Genomic DNA, 19,060 nt, shown 5'->3' on the forward strand with positions numbered 1-19,060 from the left:
CATCTCACACTATTGGACTCAGGGAACAAATGTTTATAGAATCACAGAATATCAGCACTACATGAATCTTTTCCTGGTTATTGAGTTATTCAGTCATATGAAAATACCTAAACTATTCCACTGATCCACCACTCTGTTTCTTACCCCTAGCACCAGACTGCTTTGGTAATTCCCTCTTTATAATACAGTTTGAGATCTGCTATGGTCAGACCATCTTCTTTCGCATTTTCCTCCCAATGATTCCCTTGATATTCTGGAGCTCTTGCTCTCCCAGGTGAATTTTATAATTTTTTTAGCTCTATAAAATACATTTTTGATCTTTTAATTGGAATGGCACTAAATAAATCGATTTAGATAAAATTGTCATTTTTATTATATTGGCTCGGCCTATCCATGAACAACTGATATTTTCCCAATTGTTTAGATCTGACTTAGTGTAAAAAGTGTTTTATTGTTGTGTTCATAAAGTTCTTGGGTTTGTCTTGGCAGGTAGACTCCCAAATGTTTTATATTGTCTACAGTTACCTCAAATGGAATTCCTCTTTCTATCTCTTGCTGTTGGACTTTGTTGGTTACATATAGAAATGCTGATGATTTACTGACTCCTGCAACTCTGCTGAAACTGTTAACAATAGTTTCAAGTAATTTTTTAGTTGATTCTCTACGATTTTTGAAATATAACATATCATCTGCAAAGTCACAGTTTTGTTTCCTCATTGCCTATTCTAATTGCTTTAATTCCTTTTTCTTCTCTTATTGCTACAGCTAACATTTCTAATAGATATTAAATAACAGATGTGATAATGGGCATCCTTGCTTCACCCTTCATCGTACTGGAAAAGCTTCTAGCTTATTCCCATTACAAATAATGTTTGCTGATAGTTTTAGATAAATATTACTTATCATTTTAAGGTAAGTTCAATTTATTCCTATGCTCTCTAATGTTTTTAAAGGAATGGGCACTGTATTTTGTCAAAGGTGTTTTCTGCATCTATTGAGACAATCATAGCATTTCGGTTGCTTTTACTACTGATATGGTCAGTTATGCTGATAGTTTTCCTCATATTGAATCAGACCTATAGTCCTGGTATAAACCCCACCTGGTCACAGTGTATGATTCTTGTGATATATTGCTGTAATCTCTTTACTAGTATTTTATTTAAAATTCTTGCATCAATATTTGTTAGGGAAATTGGTCTACAATTTTCTTTCTCTGTTTTGGTTCTTTGTGGTTTGGGTATTAACGCTACATTTGCGTTGTAAAAAGAATTTGGTGGGATTCCTTCTTTGCCTACTTTTCCAAATAGTTTATATAGTATTGGGATACATTGTTCTTTAAATGTTTAGTAGAATTCACTTGTGAATCCATCCGCTTCTGGAGATTTTCCTAAGGAAGTTCCTGATGGCTTGTTCAATTTCTTTTTCTAAGACTGGGTTATTTAAATATTTTGTTTCTTCTGTTAATCTGGTTAATTGATACTTTTGGAAATATTCATCCATTTCATTTATAATGTCAAAGTTATTAGCATACAATTGGGCAAGATAGGTCCTAACAATTATCTTAATTTCCTCTTCATTGGTGGTGTATTCACCCCCTTTCATTTTTAATAACAGTAATTTGATTTTCTTCTTTTAAATTATATTAACCAATGGTTTATCTATTTTATTATTTTTTTCATCAATGGTGTTCTTACTTTCAATTTTATCAATTTCTCTTTTGATTTTTAGGATTTCCAATTTGGTGTTTAATTGGGGTTTTAAATTTGTTCTTTTTCTAGATTTTTTAGTTGTATGACCAATTTATTGATCTGCTTTTTCACTACTTTTTTGATGTAAGCAATTAGAGATACAAATTTTCTGCTAAGTACCACTTTGCTTGCATCCCATAAAACTTGGTATGTTGTATCATTGCTGAACGAAATCATCAATTGTTCATATGATTTGTTCTTTGACTCACTTCAATTTTTTTTTTACTGTTAGAGGATTTAATTTCCAATTCATTTTTAATCTTTCTTTCCATTGTCCATTACTGAATTTTCACCGCATTATGATTTGTAAAGAATGTGTTTACTATTTGTTTTTCTGCATTTGGTTGTGAGAGTTTTATGTCTTAATATGTAGTCAATTTTTGCGTAGGTGCTATATACTGCTGAGAAAAAAGGTATATTCCTTTCTATTCCCATTCAATTTTCTCCAAAGATCTATCATATCTAACTTTTCCAGAATTTTATTCACCTCCTTAACTTTTTTCTTGTTTTTTTTTTTGGTTAGATTCACCTAGTTCTGAAAGAGTAAAGTTGAGGACCTTCATTAGTTTATTTTTATTACCTGTTTCCTCCTTTAACTCATTCAACTTCTTCAAAATTTTAGATGCTATATGATTTGGTGCATATGTTTATTACTGATATGACTTCATTGTCTGGTACCTTTCAAGTAAGATATGGTTTCCTTCTTTATCTCTTAATTAGATCTATTTGTGCTTTTGCTTTGTATGAGACGACTGCTACCACTGCTTTCTTTGCTTCAGTTGAAACATAATAAATTCTCCTCTACTCTCTTACCTTTACCCTTAATCAAATGAGTTTCTTATAAATGTATTGTCAGATTCTGCTTTTTAATTTATTCTGCTATCTGCTTCTGTGGATGAGTTAATCCCATTCACATTTATAGCTGAGATAACTTTGTATTTCCCTCCATGCTATTTTTCGTTTGTTTATTCCCTCTCTCTTCCACCCCACCCATTCCCTCCTCAGGTAAGTATTTTATTTCTGATTACCACCTTCCTCAATCTACCCTCCCTTTTATCAGTCCCCTCTCCCCCTTCTATTATCCCTGTCCCTTTTTACATCCCTATAGGGTTAGATAGATTTCTACATCCAACTGAACATGTGTTATTACATCTTTGAGCCAATTTTGATGAGAATAAGGTTTAAGCATGGACCACCATCTCCTAACTCCCATCTTCCCCTCAATCATAACAGCTCTTTCATACCTTTTTTATGTGGGATAATTCACCCCATTCAATCTCCCCCTTCCTTTTTTTCTTTTCTGTGCAATTTTCTTTCTCACCTCTCTATTTTGTTTCTCTGGGAATCATCCCATCAAAGTCACCTTATTCCAAACCTTCTGTCTACATATATTCCTTCTAATTGCTCTTATAGTAATAAAGTTAAGAGTTATAATCTTTTCCATACAGAAATATAAAGTTTATTTAACCTTACTGAATTTATATTTTCTCTTTCTTGTTTCTTTTTTACCTTTTTATATTTTCTTTGAATCTTGTATTTGGAGGTCAAATTTTTTATTCAACTCTAGTCTTTTAATTGTAAATGCTTGAAAGTCCTTTATTTCATTGAATATCTACTTTTTTTCTCCTGAAATATTATGGTCAATTTTGTTGGGTGATTCTTGGTTGCAATCCTAACTTCCCTGCCTTCCGATATTATCATATTCCAACTCCTCTGGTTCTTTAATGTGGGAGCTGTCAAATCCTGTGCAATCCTAACTGCAGCTCCACGATATCTGAATTGTTACTTTTTGGCTGCTTGTAATACTTTCTCCTTGATTTGTGAGCTCTGGAATTCGGCTGTGAGGTTCCTGGGAGTTGTCATTTTGGGATCTCTTTCAGGCAGTGATCAATGGATTCTTTCAATTTCTATTTTGTCCTCTGTTTCTAATATATCAGGGCAGTTTTCTTTGATAATTTCTTGAAAGATACTGTTCAGATATTGCTTTCAGATAGTTCAATAATTCTTATACTGCCACTCCTGGATCTATTTTCTAGGTCAGTTGTTTTTCAAATGAGAAATTCCACATTTCTTTTATTTTCTACTTTTTTGATTTTGTTTCATGGTATCTTGATGTTTCAGAGAGTCATTATTTCTTACTTGTTCAATTCAAACTTTTAGTGAATTATTTTCTTCAGTGAGCTTTTGTATTTTCTTTTCCAATTTGCCAATTCTATTTTTTAGGAAGTTATTTTCCTTGTTAAATTTTTGTCTGTCTTTTCCCATGCTCTTGACTCTTTTTTCATGATTCTCCTGCATTACTCTCTTTTTTCCAATTTTTTTTTCTACTTCTCTAATTTGCTTTGTAAAATCCTTTTAAAGCTTTTTCCAGGAATTCTTTTTGTGCTTGAAACTAAATTACATTTTCCTTTGAGGCTTCACGCAGTCATTTTGATACTACAGTCCTCTTCTAAGTTCATGCCTTGATCCTCTGTTTCACCACAGTAATGTTCTGTAGTCTAGCTTTTTTTTTTTTGCTCATTTTTTCCTGCCTTTCTTAGTGACTTTGTGGTTTTTTATGTGAGAGTTGGCCTCTGGTTTTACACTGTCCCAGTCATTTTATGCTGGGCCTCTGGGTCTTATTGTTGGCTTTCACTAGGCTTCAGGACTTAGCTGCTTGCTTTCTCTGGCTTTCCTTCTGGCTTGTATTGGGGACAGTGATCTCCTCATTGACCTCCTCTGGGTATGGGGGGCCTTGCTATGGTAACAAAGTTTTTCTGGTGGCTGGCCCTGGAGGGGGATCTTGTTGCTGTTCTGCCCCAGGGGTGGACCTCTGCAATTGGGTGACTATGGAAATAAGGTTCTCTTTGCTGGTAGGTCCCAGGGGTGGGGTCTCACTATTGACCAGCCCCAGGATGGGGCTTCACTACTGGTCAGCAATGGGATCAAGACTTCCCCCTCCCTGGTGACTTGTGCTAGGGGTCAGTGGGTTGATGTTCACTCTCAAAGAGGACGATAACATTAGGGAGGTGATGCCATAACATGCAAGTGAACTGGATTTAAAGTGAAGGAGGGCTGTGCAAAGTCACCAGCTTCACTTTCTCCTCTGAAGCCATCTAGGTACAGTAGCCAGATATAGATCAGCACAACTGTAGATGGCCCTGGATGCAGTGGAGGGGAAAGGGCCAGTGTGCTGCACAGACTGCTCACTTGGATAAGGGTCTACTGACTTGTGGTGGTGGGGTGGGGACGCCTGCTGATGGATTCTCCAAGGGTTGGAGCCTTGCTTCAGGCCCTCCATTTCAAGGCTGGCTGCTGCTTCTGCTCTTAGACCCCATTCCCTTCCCATCCCAGTGAGACAGAACTTTTCTGCAGGACTGGTAAGCTGCTTCCCCACTCCTAGATCAATTCTGAGGCAGTTTTCTAGTTGTCTGGAAGGGAGTTTAGGAGGACTTCGGAGGATTCCTTCCTCATTCTGCTACCTTGGTACCAGAAGCCTCCCATGGTGTTTTCTTGGCAAAGATATCTAAGTGGTCCGCCATTTCCTTCTCCAGTTTTGTGCAGGTGGGGATTAAGTGATTTGCCTAAGAGTCTGAGATCAGATTTGAACTCTAGTCTTTTTGCCTACAGGTGCAATGCTCTTTCCATTCACCACCTAGCTGCTCTAAATGAATCTTACAAATCATCCTTTATAGCTCCCTCATTTTAGAGATGAAGAAACTGAGACCCAAAGAGATAAAGTGACTTAGCCAAAGTTATACACTTAGTAAATGACAGCTGGGATTTGAACCCAGGTTTTCTAACTCCACATCTGGTCATCCTTCCACTACACAGAGAACATTCCACCACTGTTTCCTAAAAGATACTACACCGAATCCTGGCATCTCAGTTGATATAAGTTCCTTGAAAAAACTTAAAAGCAATAGTTGTCTGGGTACAGACGAAGAAGGAAGGCTCTCTTTCCTGAGACTGAAAAATGGAAGGAAGAGGTCTGGCAAGGCAAGACACAGGGTGAGGGCTAGAGTGCAAATAAAGTAAGAGGAGGCAGTGCATAGTCTTTTCTTTCCTGATATGGCATCAGGAATAAGAGGCAATGGGTGGAGGTGAAGAGACTGGTGTAGCAGAACTCTTATAGAAGTATAATATGAAAGTTCATGGAAAAGACATGAATTAAGCCCTTTCTCTCCAGCATGGTCTGAGCTTAATTGTTCTTGTATAACCTATAAGCTTGAGTGGCCAGAAGATTACGTCCGTTTCCCTGAATCACTCTAAAATTCAATACATAAAAAATCCTTCCTATCTACCAGTTATCCTGAAGCCCTGCTTTACAATCAGCATCGATGACCATTCAAATCAGTGTGTATGTAAGCACACATAAAAGTTCTGTCAATTCCAGCTTCAGGGTATTCACAATAATAACAATTACCATTTATATAGTACTTCGGTGTTTACAAAGTGCTTTAATATTTATTTCATGATCCCCACCACAACTCTGGGAGATTGGTGCGATTGCCCTCATTTTACAGATGAGGAAACTGAAGACGCCACGAGGAATTAAGAGAACTTGCCCAGGATCACACAGCTATTAAGTATCCAATAAAGTATTTGAATTCAGGTCTTTTAGACTACACGTCTAACACTTTACTATGCCACCTAGCTATCTACCATGCTCTGTTACTACCTATTCTTTCACCAAATTAGTTTGAGAAGCAATGATGTGGACAATAACCATCTTATATCACTCTTAAAAGCTTACAGAAGCACGTATAATATATCCTAAGAGGAAATGAAGTTATTCATTGCTGAAATGTCAAAAAATTCAATCACCTAGCTCTTCCTAATTTCAAAATACCACTCAAAATTTGGATATAATATCTTCACAAGATTGACTTTTCACAGAAGACCAGCATTTCATGATAGGGAAAAAATAAGATCTTCAGAAACACTTCAAATGACCAGACTTGAATATAGTCCAACTCCCAACCACTTTCTCCTTCCTTAGCTTGCAAATACAATTATTACATAAGAATTACTTTCAGAAATAATTTCACTTGGACAAGAAAATATTTTCATTTAACCTTTTTCTACAAAGCAAAATCATCACATTTATTTAGACTCTTATTTACAGCCAAAAAGCATGTTACTTTTTGAAGGATTGTAAACTGAACCTATCCTGAAGTGAACTCTTTGTTTTCCATTTTAAGTTTGCTCCAACCATTAAGAAATGAAGGTTGTAAACATTAAAAAGGTCTTTAAAATGTAAAAGTAAAAGCTAAAAGAAGATTTTAGATTTAGAGTGGAAAGAGTCTTCAGAAACTCTCTAATCCAGTCCTGCAATTCCGTATAGGGGAAAAGTGAGGCACACAAAGTGGAAATCATTTGCCCAAGGTTATATAAACACAGGCCCTTGGACTCCAAACAGAGTGTTCTTTCCATTATACCATGGGGTCTCTGAAATGTGGATGTTGAATTTCCTCTAAGGTCCCTTTTAAATCTAAATCCATGCTCCTAAATTTTAACTATTCTTGTTCAATTCTTCTCACACTGCTATAAACTTCTTTCCTTTTGGGGGGTGGGGTGGGGTGGATGGGGATGGAGAGATGGGGAGGTGAGAAAGGGGAACCAAAATAGTAGGGGAAAAAAAGAAGAGAATTTTTAAGTTTCAAGAGGTCATCCATGAAATGCCCAGTTAGTCACCTGTGTTTTGACACTTACCAGACACATTAATTGATGTTCCTGCATCAATAATTCCACTATTGGGTCTCACACAATACCGGCGGGGTGCAGTAGTCTTCACTTTGAAACATACATTTCGGTCAGAAGGGTTGCCAAGCTTCAGGTTGGTGGTGACAACATCTGTGAAGGGACCTGCGAACAGCAACAACAAAAAAAAAGATGGAGAGAGAATGTAGAGAGCTAAGATAAACCTCAGACCATATTCCTTCACAGTTCAATTATAACTTCTGTGTTTTTCTGGATAAAGGGATAACATTCTCTATCACCTATATGAACTTTTGCCTAGAGGAGGGATGGGGGAAAGAGAATAAAGAGGGAGAAGTATACCATGATAATTTGAGGGAGAAGTACACCATGATAATTATAAGGAAGGCTTAGTTCAAACAGCTTTTAGCCACTCATTTCTAACTAGATGAGTTTCCTTGGGGAAAGGACTGTGCCTTGTAACTCAAGGAGACTAAAAGGGTACAGTAAGTAAGCACTCAATGTCTTCAATGTTGTTGATAATACTGAACATTATGTTAATTTAATGGACTATCCAGTTCACATTCCAGAATTTCAGAGTTGGGAGGGACCTATGTAGGTATGTCGTTTAACCAATACATGAGGAAAGGGACACCTCCAAATGAAGTCCATTCTACTTCTGGACAGATCTGATTACTTTTCTTTAAACTAAAATTTGCCTCCATGCAACTTCTATTCACTGTTCCTTGTTCTACCATTAAAGGCCAAGAAGAACAAGTTTGATCTTTGAGGACCTTTGAAGACCAGTTATAATTTTTAAGTCTTCTTCTCTCTAGGATGAAAACCTACAGTTCTTTCAAACTACAGTTCTTTCAAACTGATTTTCATATGGCATGAGCTCATGGTCCATCATCCTGGTTGACCTCCTCCTTCCTAAAACATGGCACCCTAAACTGAATACTGTACTCCAGATATAGTCTAACCAGAATAGAGTACAGTAGGGCTTAATTATTCCCCACTCCTTAAAAGCTATAGTAATTCTTTATTTCCCCACAAGGGCAATCAGTTGCCAAACAGTTTCCCTTCTACACTCTATAGCATTTTTTGATTCTCTCCCTCTTTTGTTGCAACCACACAGTCACTATTCTGGTTCATCGCCTATAGTTGTTTCTTCTGCCTCAGGTCTTTCCTCACTCAAATCCATTCTTTTCCACATAGCTGCCAAAGTGATTTTCTAAAAATACAAATCTGACCATGAAACTCCACAACTGCAACGGCGCCACATTTCTTCAAGGATCAAATATGAACTCCTCTGTTTGGCATTTAAAGTCTCTCACAATGTGGCTCCAATCTACCTTTCTGCTAGGGTCCAGATGATTATTTTCCTTTTTTTTTTTTTTTTTTTTTTTAAATAAGGACATTTCTTTTCTTTATATACAATACCATCTTCCATCTTTGCCCGGCTGTCCCCCAAACTTGGAATGCAGGTCCTCTATACCTCCCCTAAAAAATCCTTAATTTCCTTTAAGGTTCAGCTTAATGTCACCTTCTATATAAAAGCCTTTGTTGACCCCATCACAGCTGCTGCTGATTCCCTCCAAAACTGCCTTGTGTCATTTAATATATGCTTATATAAGTAATACATATTGTCTCCCCTGGATAGGTCATAAGCTCCTTGAGGGGAGGGGCTCTTGATTTGCCTCAGAATCTAGACTTGCTGATAGCTTCAAAGGTGTCACTTGAGCTCAGCTTTGAAGGAAGACAAGGATTCTGAGCACCGGAAGGACAGAGGTACATTCCAAGCAAGAGATAATGGTTTGTTTAAATACTGCAAAGCAGGAGGTAGAACACAGGGTTAGGATTAAGAACCAGTAGGCCGATTTGGCTAGCCTGCAGAATTAATAAAGTAATATGAAATAAAGCTGTAAACATAGCTTCCTCTCTCCTTCCCTGCAACAAACAAGATCATAGCTAAAAGGTGTACCTTAAAGATCCTATCATTCAACAGCCTTATTTTAGACATGATAAAATCCAGGATAATTAAGTGATTTACCCAAGGTTTGCAAGATCACAGATTCTGAGCTAATGGGGATCTTAAAGGTTATTTATTTTAAGTCTCCTAAGTTTATAGATAAGAAACCAATGACTTGGCATGGTAAAAAATAAAGGACAAAAACATCTATGACATAAGGAGGAAGTTGGCACAAGATCACTAAAATTTCATTGGGCCACATAATGACTCCAAGACCACATTGCCTTTACCTTACAAAAAGAGAATCTGGTTCTTTGTGAAGAGAATTAGAAGCTATAACTTAGACTTGAAATAATGTTAGTGAACAAAGGACAATCCAGTATGAAGTTCTTCTGAGGCCACACTGGGTTCTTCCAAAGCTCTTTTTAAAACTGCCATTAAAGAGAAACACAGATGCACTTGACAAAAATTTAAAACGTTGAGCTTCCAACACTTCTGCTCCCCAACTGTTGTCCTTTAATGTACACTATCATGTAGAGAAAGGTTAAAGAGAAGAGCTAGGATTTGAATCGAGGTCCTTGTCTCCAAATCCAAAAGTTCTTAGTACTACTGTAAGCTGCAAAGCTGGGATGTGAACTAATATCCCTCTGGCTCTACATACAGTGAGTGCAGCTATCTCCCCTATATTTTGCCATTTCTGGACCACCAAGAGTATTCAGGGAATATAAACCCAAATTAATATGAGCTTAAATGAAACATAACAAGAAACTTAAATTTCTAGAGGTGGGAAGGAGGTGTGTGTATGTAAGGGGAGGGGAGGGAGTGAATTTCCAAACCACATACAAACTATTTTTGGATTACCAATGTCATATCTCCTACTCAAAAATTAACCAAGGATTTACTTACAATCCCCACCTCCAATAATTTAATGCCAAGGTTAACCAGAAGACAGAAACAACATTGACAAAACAAATAATACTCAGAGTGATACTCCTCTGGGGCAGGGAGAAGCTGTTTACCCAACCAACAGTAGCAGAGGTACCCTCAAGTTGTGCAGTTGTTATGCTACGTGAGGAAGACGGTAAAGTTACTCTCTAAGATACATCCAGGTGGAGGGACCAGTAAATTCTCTATTGTAGTGGAAAGACAGCTAACCAAAGAGTCAAGCGTCTTCTTGGGTTCCAATACCACATCAGACATATATTGGCTGTGCGACCCTGTGTAATTTTCTAAGATTCTAAGAGAATAATCTGCCTATACGAACTGGTAGAGGGAGATTCCTCTCAGTGAGTTCCTTAACACCAGGTGTCAAAACATAGTACAAAGGCCAAACTCCTGAGTACAGCCAGAACCAGATTAAAATATAACTGGGAAATATTTAACAAAATAAATAAATCAATTGACAAGCATTTATTAAATGCCTCCTATGTGCCAAGCAATTTGATTTAGGTGCTAGGCATACAAAGACAAAAATGAAACCAGTCTGGCCCTTGAGAAGATTATACTGTACTGGAAGTCTAGAAGTGGCCCTTAATACTCAGACTATCTTTCTCAGAGGTGATTTGAGAATGAGTCTCTGGTATTGCCCTGGTAGAGTTTCATCTATTTTGTCCCTTTATTATTGTATCAGTTTATGGGTTCTAGGCTCAAATCTCAGGTCCAAGATTTATCGGTTTTCTACCTTGAACTTCTCCCAAGCCTAAATTTCCTTATCTGTAAAATGTGGTGAGTCCCACTAGATAATTTCTAAGGTCCCTTTTAACTCCAGATACTATGATTCACCCTTTACCTTGAACCCAAACCTTGCAATCCCAACACATATTTTCATTTTTACTCAAGGAAAAAATTCAAATGAGCTATCAAACCTAGATGGGGATAGGACCAAGCAGGGATGAAAAGAAATAGAATACCAGCAAAGATGAGAAAAATAAATTACAAAGTTCTCACACCCAATGGTAAAAACAAAACAAAATACAACCCAGATTTTCCAGAGTGAAAGGCAGTCAAAACTAACAATTTCCTGGGAGTGGCAAACTTGGGAAGTGTGAGGCCTGCAATTTACTTTTGTCATAAAGACACCAGGAAAAAGTTGCCTAGAAAAAGACTTTCCAATTTGACTAATGGAACCATCTTTTCAAAGAGAATTAGTGATGTACTTAAAACAAGTGCCATTTGTAAAATGGTAAGTTCAAGTGATTCCCCCAGGAATCACTGCATTCTCCTCTCCTCCACATGCCCTCTGTATATTCCCTATCAGATTAATTTGGGATGTCCACATGTTATTTCCCCAGGAGAATGTAGGCTCCTCAAGTTTAGGGGAGCCCAGTGCCCAGCAAATAGTATATACATAGGATTATAGGTTCAGAACTGGAAAACACTTTACAAACTACTGAGCTCATCTCCTCCCTTTCCCTTTTTATATGAGCAAAAGGAGGCACAGAAGTCGACTTGCTCAGGGTCATAGTATCTCATGTGTAAAGCAGGATATGAACTCAGGACTACCAGCACCCTATTCACTATATCAAGTTGCTTCTATTTAAATAAATGCTGGTGGGATTAAATTGAGATTATAGTCCTTATAGAATTTACTCCATGGGGTTTGTAAACTCTAGTACCTTATTAAATCTCCCCTATTTCCTTTTAAGACAAAGAGCTTCAGATTTGAATGTTCAGAATTTCTAATAATCCCAAACACATTAAAACAACATGCTTTTTTATATAACTACTGAAAGTGCAATGATAAAAAAAAAAATTAGAAAAGCTGCCATGACCACTACTGAGGAGAACTGTCATTAGTCTTTGGGCTGATGCTGTGCTGTCGTTTCTGACTCTCCATGAACTCATTTGAGATTTCCTTGGCAAAGACAATGGAGTGGTTTGTCATTTCTTTCTCCAGCTCATTTTACAGATGAGGAATCGAGGTGAACAGGGTTAAATGATTTGCCCAAGGTAACATAGCTACCTGTCTGAGGCTGGATTTGAACTCAGGAAGGGGAAGTTCTTTCTGGTTCCCAGCCCAGTGCACCACTTTGCTGCCCTATTATTTTTTTTCCCCCAGCAAAAGAAAAAAGTAAAACCCATTTAAAAGTCTTTGTTCCAAGTTATTCATTTTTTCTCCTAAAACACATGGAGAGAAATCAAGATTTTATAAGTATCTATCTACACCTCATCTCTGCCTTCTGGTTTCCTAGGCTTCTTTCAGGTTGCCCCTTTTATAAGAAGCGGTTCCTGGTCCTCCTTCTCTGGGTGCCTTCCCTCTGAAACTACAACCAATTCATGCTGCATTTATCTTGATTTATCTTGTCTGCACAGAGTTGTTTGTATGTGAGTTCCTTGAGAGCAAGGGCTGTTTTTTACCCTTTTTTGTATCCCTACCACTTCTGAAAGTGTCCAACATGGCAAGTGATTAATAAATACTACCTGACTGAGTGACTATATTCAATTGTAAGGTAAATTTCTTCAGGGCAGGGGATTTTTGTCTTTCAGGAGGTGACTTGGTGGCACAGTGTTTAGATAAAGTGCTAGATCTGGAGCTGGGGGGACCCTCCTTCCCTCACCTCTCCCCTCCCTGAGATGGTAAGCAATCTAATATAGGTTTTATATATGCAATCACGTAAAACTTTTCTGTATTAGTAATTCTGTACAAGACTGAAAAAAAAAGGAAGGAAGGAAATAAATCTGGCTCCACCCTATCTTTTCAGACTTCACAAACTTTACTTCTCTCTATAATTCTGTGATTCAGTGACACTGGCCAGAATGATGTTCCTTACAGATCATTCTATCTCTGCGCTTTTGCAACGGCTGCCTTTCCTCGCCTGGAATGATCTCTTCCAATTGCTGGTTTACTTCAAAACTCACTCAAATCCTGCTGTCTGCAGGAAAACTTTCCCAGCCTCTCCCCTTCCTATTGTCTTCTCTTTGAGGTAGCTTTCCATTTTCAACTCATACATCTTGTTATGAACAGTTACTTGCACATGAGTCCTTTGAACCATGTTTTTGCCTTTCTTTATATCCCCAGAACTCAGCATGTACTCCAAAATTTGCGTAATTACTGAATGGGACATCCAGTTCTTCCTTCCAACACTTGAAAGGAACTACTAAATAATCACTGATTTTTTGAGGACCAGATCTAGTTTTTATTCGTAAAATTCTGCCTTGAGTGAGGCAAAGAAGTATATGCTATCATCATTAGTAATAATAAATATCTAAAGGATTAGGGTCAAGGTTTTTATGTTAAAAAAGAACTGCCCAAACAAAACTAGCTATTTACCCACATAAGTTTTTCCAAAATCACAAAATCATAAAACTAGAGATGAAAGAGACTTTGAGCAACAGGAAATTCACTGGAAAACTCCTTGTACTGGAAGAGTAATCTTAGTACCATAAATTTAGAGCTGAAAGAGACCAGCACCTTCATTTTACATAGGGGAAAACTGAGGTCCACACCGAGATTAAAAACCTTGCCCAAGGTCTTGGGTACAGACCCAGGATATGAACCCACATTCACTGACTCCAAATCCATCACTTTCTTACAACAATGTGAGAGCAAATCTGTCATTTTACCTCCTCCTCCTTTATTAATGAATTAAGATACACAGATCTGACTTAAAAAAATAGTAGCTGATAAAACACTGTTCAGAACTGCCACTTGCATTTCACAGAATTGTCATGTCCATGAATATACTATTTAGACAAAAAAAAAAAAACAACACATTTTTACATAGCAACAACTTGTATTTGTTGATTGTCTTATGGTTTGCTTTCTTTACAACCACCCTGTGAAGCAGTCTGTACAAATATAATCACTTCTGTAATGTACCAAAGGTTACATAACTGGTTAAAGTTCTTAGGCTCTGAACTCTCACCTCTTGACTTCAAAGTTCAGCATTCTTTTTTTTTTTAATTTGTTTTCAGTTTTCTACAATCACTTCCGTTAAGTCTTAGATTTTCTCCCAAATTTTAGCATTCTTTTTGACTATACTATGCTATCTTTTGTCTCAAATATGTCTTTTGGCCTGGAGTTATAATTTCATATGTGGAACTTCTATGAGATAACACCTTCTACCGATACAGACTGGCAGCCAGCTGCAACTTAAAAAAGTCTCATGTAGTGAACACAGCTGGGTCTCAGAGTCAATGAGACCTAGTCAGGTCAAGTCCTACCTGACAGAAACTGGCTATATAAGCCAACTCTCTAAAATATAATTGCTGTTGGTAGAATATAAGCTCCTTGAGGACAGGGACCATTTAATTTTTTTTATCTGTATTCCTACAGTACCTGGCATGTGGCAGTCATTTAATAAATGCTGACTGCCTGATCAAAATATTCCAAACATGGAAGAAAGATGAAACATGTTCTTTGGCCTCAAAGGGAAGAAATAAATAGGTAGATATTGCAGGGAGTGAGATTTCACCCAAAGGGCAACAGAAGGTACACAGTGGGCATGAAAAGACTGAGACACATTAAGGAATGATGTGGGAGATAACTGTGTAAAGTTTACCAAAGAAGTGTATGATTGAAAATGGAGATGCATTAGTCATAGATGAGAGTGATGGCTAACTGGCATGCTCTGTAATGTCAAGAGAATCTGAGGAAAGCACATTGGGTGGATTCCCTCTGGCACATTTATGAGAAGGCATGGACAACGGGTCGCACAAGATAGTCAGGATGGGTGCTGAGTCAGAAGAAACAACCCCGGGTGGAGGAAATCAAAGTCACTAGAATATTAAAGCAGTAAAACAAAGGAAGACTTCCTAAGAGCATAGTCTAACAATGAAATGGGAGAAGTAGAGGAGAGGGGGAAAGATGCAAGTACTTAAAAATTCAAGGATAGGCTCATCATTTTTGAGGTAAGGGAGTGAAGAAAATTCATGCTTCCGCCATGGTTGGACTAGCTTCACTTCAGCCCATACTAAATGAATTGACTGTGGCCTCAGAGATTTTGTCTAATTCAGATTCTATACTTCTATATGCTAAAATACAACTTATCAAGTATTTATTTTCATTTCACCAAGGGAAACAAATTCAAAAGTTAGATGAGAAAAATTTTTTTCTTTTAAAATAAAGGGATAATTAGAAAAATATAACCATATTTTCCAAGAAGGCATATTAATGGTAAAGTTAAATTTCTCAACTTCTGCATGGACATCACCTGAGGCATGAAATGAAGACAAGAAAACAAGAATAAGAAAAGCCTTGTGTAACCCCTCTGAGTTTTCATTTCTTTTTAGCTATATGAATTATGTTCATTTTATGACCCTCATGATGTACCCACGCATGAAACAGCTATGGTAGTAGCTTCCTTCTTTAGATGGTTTCAAGCAGTGGCTGGATGACACTTGTTCAGTACAGAAGGAATTCTTTTCCAGGGATCAGTTGGCCTAGATGTCTACTTACATTCCTTCCTGAAATTCTGTGTATATGAAATTAAGTAATTCTTTTATTTCAATTATTCCTCAAAACAATCCCATAGGGCAAGTAGAGAAAATATCTCCTTTTTTCAGATGAGTACAATGAAGCTAGGGGAGACTCAAAGCAGGTAGGTGGCACAGTGGATAGAGAGATGGGCCTGAATTCAAATCCATCTATGGATACTTCCTAGCTGTGTGACCCTGGGCAAGTCACTTAAAAGTTATGTAAAACGGGGATAAATAACAGCACCAAACTCAGAGGATCAAATGAATTGTTTGTAAAGCACTTAATACAGTGAGTAGCACACAGCAGGCACTTAATAAATGCTTGTCCTCTCCTTCCTTCCCCTGAAAACAAAAAGATCATTTAATTTCAAAGTGCAAGGTTCCTTTTTTTTGGAACGTTTGGGGGAGTGGGAGTGGTGAGGGATAGATAGGGATAGCAGGAGAACATCTCCTTTAAACTAGTTTAGATGAAAATATTTTCTTTTGGAGGCAAGATTTGTGGTATCATGGGTGTAGTGGCTACCGTTCTGATGGTAAGTTCTTCAATTTGAAAAGGCTACAAGACAAGACCAAAGTGGAGGCAGTGTTGGTGCATGATTTTCTGTTTGCAGATGATTGTGCTTTCAACGCAGCCTCCAAAGCTGAGACACAACAAAGTATGGATCAGTTCTCTGCTGCCTGTGCTAATTTTGGCCTAATAATTAACACCAAAAAAACACAGGTGCTACACCAGCCACCACCACACCATCCACATGTGGAACCATGGGTTACAACAAATGGAGAAGTTTTGAATGCTGTGGATAAGTTCACTTACCTTGGCAGTGTACTTTCCAGGGATGTACACATTGACAATGAGATTGATGCATGCACTGCTAGAGCTAGCTCAGTGTTTAGGAGGCTTTGCAGAAAAGTTTGGGAGAGAAGAGGAAGAGAAGATTGACTACCAAACTGAAGGTCTACAGAGCTGTTGTGCTGACCTCATTGTTGTGTGCCTGTGAAACATGGACGGTATACCAGCGCCATGTCAGAAAATTGAATGGCTTCCATTTGAACTGTTTTAAGAAGATTCTGAGGATCACCTGGCAGGATAAGGAACCAGATACTGAAGTCCTTGCTTGAGCTGAACTGCCAAGCATTCAAACTATGCTTCAAATAGTGCAACTCTGATGAGCTGGCCATATTGTTTGAACGCAAAATATACACTTGTCAAAAAGATTATTTTATGGGGAACTCACATGGAGCAGGCGATCACATGGTGGTCAGAAAAAGTGATTCAAGGACACTCTCAAGGTCTCTCTCAAAAACTCTGGATCTGACTGTGCAACATGGGAGACACTGGCACAGGACCACTCAGCATGGTGTGCCCAAATCAGGAAGGGTGCTGTGCTCTATGAGCAAAGCAGAATTGAGACAGCACAAAGTAGACATAGGATGTGCAAATTTGGAGTATCCACCCAAAATATTCTTGTGGACTATGTGTGCCCAACCTGTGGTACAGCATTCCAAGCTCATATTGGTCTGATCAGTCACAGCTGGACACACTGAAACTTTACTTTATCATGGTGATGTCATTTTGGTCCTTTTCAAAAAACAAAGGACAACAACCAGCTCCAGGTCAGAAACTCCCTCTATCAAGGCAGATCTGTTATCTTTTCTGCAACTAATCTTATCATACTAACAAAGGACGATGAAAGGTTAACTCCTAAGTCACACAACAAGCATGTGTTGGAAACTGGACTTCAACACAGGTAGGAGGGGAGCTTTCTATCTTCTATGGCCTAATGCTTCTCAAAAAAGGAAGATCATATGAATCTTATTTAAAATATAGATCATAACTCTGACATTTAAATAGTATCTTCTTAACAATGTCTCTTCTGAGATGGAGTACATCTCACACATACACATACATGCATACACATACAAATGTAGTACCATTTGTATCATTTCTCCTCCCCACTGCCCCTCATCTCCCCACTCCTGGACTACTGTAGTAGCCTGTTGCCCAACCCATCCTCCATTCAGCCATCAAAGTGATTTTCCTAAACTAAAGGTCCAACCATTCCCATTCATCCATCCCCATCAATAATATACAGTAGCTCCCTATCACTTCTAGGATCAAGTACAAAATCCTCCATTTGGTTTTCAAAGCCCTTCACAACCAAGTTCCTTTGTCCCTTTTCAGTTGTCTTAGTATACCCTACCACATACTCTTCAATTCAGTGACACTGGCTTCCTGGCTGTTCCATGACTAAGGTATTCCATCTCTCAGCTGTCCCCCATGCCTGGAACACTCTCCTTCCACACCTCCGTCTCATGGCTTCCCTATCTTCCTTCAACTCCCAACTAAAATCCCTTCTTTTATAGGAAGCCTTTTCCAACCCCTCTTTCTTTTGTGAATTATTTCCTACTTATCCTGCAGATAGCTTGTTTGGACAGAGTTGTTGGCTTGTTGCCTCTTTCCCTTTAGATTGTGGGTTCTTTGAGAGCAGGGGCTATCTTTAGATGCTTTTTGGATCCCTAGTGTTTAGCACAGTACTAGGCACAGAATAAGAACTTAATAAATGTTTACTGATCGATATTTTACAAATAAGGAAACTGAGGCTCAGAACTAAGTAGTGGTGTCATTGTTAAGATCCAAACTCAGGCCTTCTGACCCAAGTCCAACATTCTTTCTATTATAACATCCTTCCTCTGGTGAGCAAAGAAGAAAGAAATCCTTCAAGTCCTTGAACCTACAGATAGTGTTAAACCAACAGATGTGCAAGGTTCAGGTCTTCAAAAAAAAAAAAAAAAAAGCCATGCTCTAGCAAACTTCTCAGAATGATTAAGTTCCAGGTGTTGAGATAGCAAGGATAGAGAGATAAATTACCAGAGCAGAGAAAATGATAGTGCTTTGGGGAAAGTGACTAAATTGCACTAAATCTTTAAATACACTGTTTAAATTAAATTTTAAAAATCCTCTCATTCAATATATACTCAAGTCAGTGTCTGAAGCTTAAAAGAGGATGCTATACAATGTCTAAAAAGGTGGCCCTGCATCTGCCTCTTAAATCCCCCCTCTTCACTTCTGCCAAAAGCAAAACATGCAGTTCTTCAAGGCACAAGGATTCTTCAGCTTTCTTCCCCTCCTTTGTGACACTTGGGATTAGGTTCCCAAACAATTCCTTTCTTCTCAATCAATCAATAAGCATTAGAACCTGCTATGTGCCAGACACAGAGCTAAGTGTTGTTCTCCAACAACCTT

At 38.0% G+C, this 19,060-nt stretch overlaps 1 protein-coding gene across 1 annotated transcript in view; it reads right to left on the reverse strand.

The window, feature by feature from the left end:
- Nucleotides 1–19,060, reverse strand: part of VAPB (VAMP associated protein B and C) — a 64,609-nt gene that overhangs the window by 26,376 nt on the left and 19,173 nt on the right. Inside the window, exon 2 of the mRNA XM_072633444.1 lies at nt 7,443–7,595. Coding sequence (XP_072489545.1) covers nt 7,443–7,595 — 153 coding nt within the window. The remainder of the gene's footprint in view (nt 1–7,442; nt 7,596–19,060) is intronic.

Source organism: Notamacropus eugenii, chromosome 1 (genome assembly GCF_028372415.1).
Source record: "Notamacropus eugenii isolate mMacEug1 chromosome 1, mMacEug1.pri_v2, whole genome shotgun sequence".
In the NCBI taxonomy this organism is placed as follows: domain Eukaryota; kingdom Metazoa; phylum Chordata; class Mammalia; order Diprotodontia; family Macropodidae; genus Notamacropus; species Notamacropus eugenii.